The sequence below is a fragment of the Fonticula alba genome (genome assembly GCF_000388065.1).
Source record: "Fonticula alba strain ATCC 38817 unplaced genomic scaffold supercont2.2, whole genome shotgun sequence".
In the NCBI taxonomy this organism is placed as follows: domain Eukaryota; order Rotosphaerida; family Fonticulaceae; genus Fonticula; species Fonticula alba.
The window spans coordinates 3,188,329-3,193,394 of record NW_009242972.1 but is presented as its reverse complement, the minus strand read 5'-3'; the positions used below and the strand labels follow the sequence as shown (position 1 = coordinate 3,193,394).

Below are 5,066 nucleotides of genomic sequence, written 5' to 3'. Positions count from 1 at the left end.
GGGGGGGGGTATTTTTCGCCCAGGCCCCCGGCCACAGCCCCGGAGGAGGCCCCGGCACCCCCTTCTCCGACGCTCCCCCCTCCCCCTCCCCACCAGTCCCGACACTCGCAGCTGTCCCCTCCTTCCACCTTCCTAGACTCCCTCTCCGTATGTTCCCCCCTATCAAATCCACCCGGCGCGGCATCTCTCCCCCTCTCTGCCCACGCGATCACATCCGCGTGGGGACTCACCGCCGCCGCCGCCACTCTCCCTCCCTTCCTCCTCCCCCCCCTCCCATCTGACTCCCCCCTCCCCTTTGCTCCTCCGCAACGCCCCTCCCTCCCCACCACCACCACCACCATCATCATCGCTCCCTATCCCAACCGCTCCCGCACTCCCCTCTCCCCCTCTCCCTGTCCGCGCGCGCCTCCTGTTGCGCACCTCCCCGCACACCCGCACATACCTCCCCGCCACCATGCGCAAACCCTGCCACGTTCTGTTGCCTGCTCCTTCCTTCTTCCCTTGGGATGCCCCAATCCCCAGCCCGTCTCGGTATGCATGTTGTTCTTCCATCCGCGCCTGCCATCCGCCTCTCTCCTTCTCTCTCTCTTTCTTCCTCTTTCTCCCTCTTTCTCTCTCTCTTTCTCCCTCTTTCTCTCTCTTTCTCCCTCTTTCTCCCTCTTTCTCTCTCTTTCTCCCTCTTTCTCTCTCTTTCTCCCTCTTTCTCTCTCTTTCTCCCTCTTTCTCTCTCTTTCTCCCTCTTTCTTCCTCTTTCTCCCTCTTTCTCTCTCTTTCTCTCTTTCTCCCTTCCTCTTCCACTCACAGCCCCTCATCCTTTTCCTTGCCCCCCCCCCTCTCCCCCCCCCGCTCCCCACACACAATATCATCCTCCGGCCCATGCCCCCGCGTCTTGCCCCTCCCGCGTAGGCCGGCGGACCCTCCCTTCCCACTAACATGACGCAGTCTGCCTCCTCCACCCAGGCGGCCCATTCCTTCGATGCCAGCTCCCTGATTGACCCGCCAGATCGTCGGACGTCCGACGTCGCCGACACCAACGACGGCCCTTCCAGTGCCAAGCGGTATGTGTCCCTCCTCCCTTTCCCCCTCCACCTGGCGCCAGTCATCCTGCCCTTTGCTCACACATACACACACACACACACACACGCAGCCCCTACCAGGATGAGTCCGCGGAGCCCGCCCGCCGCGGGGCCCACGGCACCAGCACCGGCACCAAGCGCAACACCAGCCACGACGACCACGGGGCCAGTGGCAACGGCTCGTCGGGGGCCGGCATGACGTCGGCCTCGGCCGGCGGCATGTCCACCGGCTCGGGTGGTGCCTCGCTGGATCTCTCCGACCCGGCTGGCGCATACCAGGCGGCCAACACCAAGCGCCCGCGCCTGCTCGAGGGGACCAGCCACCCCCCCTCGGCGGTGCTGCACGTGCGCAACCTGCCGCAGGATGTCACCGAGATCGAAATCAACGAGATCATCCCCTACCCCGATCGGGTGGTCAAGATCATGGTCATGAAGAACAAGTGCCAGGCACTCATCCAGTTCTCCGATGTGTCCAGCGCCACGCGCGTCATCAGCTACTTCCAGACCAACAAGCCCTATGTCCGGGGGCGACTTTGCTACTTCCAGTACTCCTCGCGCAATGACCTGAATGAGCAGCGCTCGGCCACGTCGACCTCTGCCGGGGGGGCCGGTGGCCACTCCTCGGCCGGCAGTGGTGGCATGTCCATGCAGGGCGGCTTCGCCGGGCAGGTTGGCGCCTACGGGGCAGCCGGCGCGGCTGGCGGCTACTACGGCCAGGCAGCCGGCGGCCCGGGGGCCGCTGGCGGGGCCTACGCCGGGTATTCCGGGGCCGGGGCCGGGGCCGGCTATCCCGGTGCTGCTGGCATGCATGGCCAGGCCGCCGGCGCTGGCGGGTATCCCGGAGCCGGGGTCGGTGGCCCCGGTGGTGGCATGGACGCCTCCGGTGCCGGGGTCGTGACCCCGGCGGTGGGCGGCACCCCCGGCGCCCCGGGCCGCGTGCTTCACATCACCATCACCAATTGCAAGTACCCCATCTTCCTGGACACCATCATCCGGGTGTTCTCCTACCATGGGGAGCTTCGCCGGGCCATTTTGGTCGACCGGCGCCGGCAGAACCCCACCGGCCCCATCAGCAACCCGGACGATCACAAGGCCCTGGTGGAGTACTTTGACCCGGCGGCCGCCAGCATTGCCATGGAGTCGCTGCAGAACCAGTGCCTCTACGTCAATTCCGGCGTGATTCAGGTCCAGCTGTCGCACTTGCCGGAGCTGACCGTGCGCCAGATCACCGAGCGCACCTGGTGCTCCATGCTGGCCAACTATTCGGCGGCCGCGGCCGCGGCGGCCAGCGGCCACATGCTGACTCCCGGGGCCGGGGCCGCCGGCCACGGCGGGGATCACCACGCCGGGGCCATGGGCGGCCACCATGCGGCCGTGGCCGCGGCCATGGGGCACCATCATGGCGGCATGTCCGGGCACATGATGGCCGGCGGTGGCCAGGGCTCCGGCGCCGGCATGTATGGCGCCGGGCCCGGGGGCATGATGGGTGCCGGCGGCCCGGGTGCCGGTGCCTTTGGCCCGGTGTCGCCGGTGCTCGTGGTCAACCGGCTGAATGAGGAGCGCGTCACTTGCGACCATCTGTTCAACATCTTCAGCATTTATGGCGAGGTGGAGACCGTGAAAATCATGTTCTCCCGCCGCCGCACGGCCCTGGTGAAGTTCGCCAGCCCGGATCAGTCGACGCTTGGTGCGTGCTCGCTTGTGTGTCTGTCTTGGGTCTTTCCCCCTCCCCCCCCCCCACCACCACCAGCTCGTGGGCGGCGGCACCCCCTGTGGGGTGCAGTGAAGACCGCTTGCCCTCCTTTCCAACCCACCCGCCTCCGCTTCTCCCGCGCATGATGTTGACCCTGTGCCGATTGCCATGCTCACACCTTCGCCACGCGCCCGCGGTGGGCCTCGGCTGCCGCGGGGGCCGGCCTCGCCGTACACAGCCCTGCAGATGCTCAACGGTGTCAGCCTCTTCGGCTCGCCCATGGGCATCATGTACTCCAAGCACATGTCCATCAACCGGCCGTCCGAGAACAATCCCAACCAGGACCCGACCGAGGCCATGCTGACCAAGGTCTACACCGGGCCCCAGTACCAGCGCTACCAGCCGAATAAGGTGTCGGGCCGGATGCACCCGTCGCATGCCATCAAGCCGGCCCCGTCGGCCAGCCTGCACATCAGCAACCTGCCGATCGATGTGACCGAGCGCCAGCTCTCCGACCAGTTCTCCCGCTTCGGCATGGTGGTCGAGATGAACCTCTTCAAGCGCAAGCCGGAAACCCGCACCAACATGGGGATTGTCCGCCTGGAGTCCCTCGATGCGGCGGTCTCGGCCCTGGCCTGCCTCCACCGGACCAGCCTGCCCACGGCGGCGGTCTCGGCCGATGACGACCCGGATGCCGGGCTGGGCGCCGGCTCGCCGGAGCAGCTCCTCATGCGCATCAGCTTCGCCAAGTCTTCGGGCGGCGGCGGCGGCGGCGGCGGCTCTTCCGGCTCGGGCCACCATCATCACCACCACCACCACCACCACTCTTAAGAGGGGCGGGAGCAGCGAAGAGGGCGCCCTGGCGACCGGGAGTATGGCAAGAGGGGGCGGGGCGCGGGGGAAAGACGTGCGGGACTGCCGCTCGACCCGGCGGCGGCCCATTTGTCTGTGTGCCTTCCCTCCCGGTGTTTTTCCCCCCCGGCCCCTCCCCCCCCCCCCCCCCCGTCCCGCCGTCTGCCTGCCCGCTCTTTTTTCTCCATGTGCTGCCCTGGGTCTTGCGCCCTCTGGCGTGATGTGCGCGTATGTGCCCCCCTGCGCGCGCGCGCACACACACACACACACACATGCACACCGCATCTCCGCGTGGCTTGCCTCTTCTTCGGTCCATCTGGGACGATAGAGCCCCCAGCTGGTGACCGGAGGTATGAGAGGGAGTGCACGGCGGGGAGAGGGGGGCGGCCAGGCATCTCCCCTCCGACCATCTCTCTGTGTGCCTTGTGTTCGTCTGTGCGCGTGCGGCAAAAAATACAGCTCTCTTCTGGCCGTTGCCCTGTCGTTTTCCGCGGCTGTCTCTCTGTGTGTGAGGCCAAGGGGCGGTGGGACAAAAGAAGAAATCCACAGGCGGCTCCGGGCACACGGGAGGGCCCCATATACGACGCATGGTCTGTGTTGGGGCAGGGAATGGGCGGCGCGAAAAAGTATGGAGGCGGAGGGTATCGATCCCCCTGCCTGCCGCATGCTAAGCGGCCGCTCTACCATTTGAGCTACGCCCCCTCGCCAAGAGGACCCTGTCAAGGGTATAAAACATGGATTTTCCGGAAGATCGTCTAGTGCGTTTCACATCTCGCCATGTGCGGTCCAGCGTATGGGTGTGCCCCCCGTGCAAAAGAGGGCGGGGGCGATAGGCCGGCACGGCGAGACACACGGAGACAGCGAGCGCGCGAGAACCAGCGGGAGATAGGGACCGGGAGAGAGAGATCCAGAAGCGCCCTGGACAGTGTGGTGGGCGGCGGGAAAAACGGGGGCCGCGGTCAATCTAGCGAGATATGTCCCCGTTCCTGGGCAAGGGGGAGCATACGCCACACCCCCCCCCCCCCCTCCACACACAGCACACAGCGCACTGTACACACAAAAACACACACAGACACACACTCCTACACACGTCAGGTTAGATGAAAGGACCAAGGCAGGGGCGGGCGGGTGGCAAGGCTGGCCTTGCCCCCTTGCCGGCACGATCAGCGGCCCATCCGTGGGCCGATCGGTATCCACCCCCCCCCCCCCCCCCATCGGCCCCGCGACCATCGGGCAGTGCCGCACAATCCACGCACTCCCAAAAGGCGGGATAGCCTTGCGGCCTGGGCATGCCGCGGGCGGGCAACAGCCTCCCCAGTTGCCCTTCCTCGCCCTGGCCACTTCTTGCACTGATCTCGGGCGCACCTCCTCCTCCTCCTCCTCCCCTTCTGCCCCCTGCCTGCCTGCTCTTCGGTCTTTCTTTCGTCACCACGAATTGGCCCCCC

General features: G+C 66.7%; 2 protein-coding genes and 1 non-coding gene across 6 annotated transcripts in view; 2 read left to right on the top strand and 1 right to left on the bottom strand.

Annotated features, from left to right (window-relative positions):
• Positions 1 to 61: 61 nt before the first annotated feature.
• H696_01660 (hypothetical protein) lies at positions 62 to 3,600 on the top strand (the record flags this gene model as incomplete). 4 transcript variants are annotated; one of them, XM_009495566.1, is made up of 5 exons in its annotated part: positions 62 to 147; positions 523 to 531; positions 907 to 1,058; positions 1,148 to 2,763; positions 3,008 to 3,600. In XM_009495566.1, the coding sequence occupies exons 3-5, from the start codon at positions 934 to 936 to the stop codon at positions 3,598 to 3,600; spliced, it is 2,334 nt and encodes a 777-aa protein (XP_009493841.1). In that variant the 5' UTR covers positions 62 to 147; positions 523 to 531; positions 907 to 933. The 4 variants fall into 4 exon arrangements, with proteins under 4 accessions (XP_009493841.1, XP_009493840.1, XP_009493839.1 ...); XM_009495565.1 differs by lacking the exon at positions 523 to 531 and having other exon boundaries at positions 961 to 1,058; XM_009495564.1 differs by lacking the exon at positions 523 to 531 and having other exon boundaries at positions 943 to 1,058.
• A 650-nt stretch (positions 3,601 to 4,250) lies between these two features.
• On the bottom strand, positions 4,251 to 4,323 carry H696_01659. The gene has a single exon. It is a non-coding gene; the product is annotated as a tRNA-Ala (tRNA).
• A 32-nt stretch (positions 4,324 to 4,355) lies between these two features.
• The window catches only part of H696_01658 (hypothetical protein), a gene marked incomplete at both ends in the record, with an annotated part of 3,811 nt that continues 3,100 nt past the window's right edge, over positions 4,356 to 5,066 (top strand). Inside the window, one exon of the mRNA XM_009495562.1 lies at positions 4,356 to 4,379. Coding sequence (XP_009493837.1) covers positions 4,356 to 4,379 — 24 coding nt within the window. The remainder of the gene's footprint in view (positions 4,380 to 5,066) is intronic.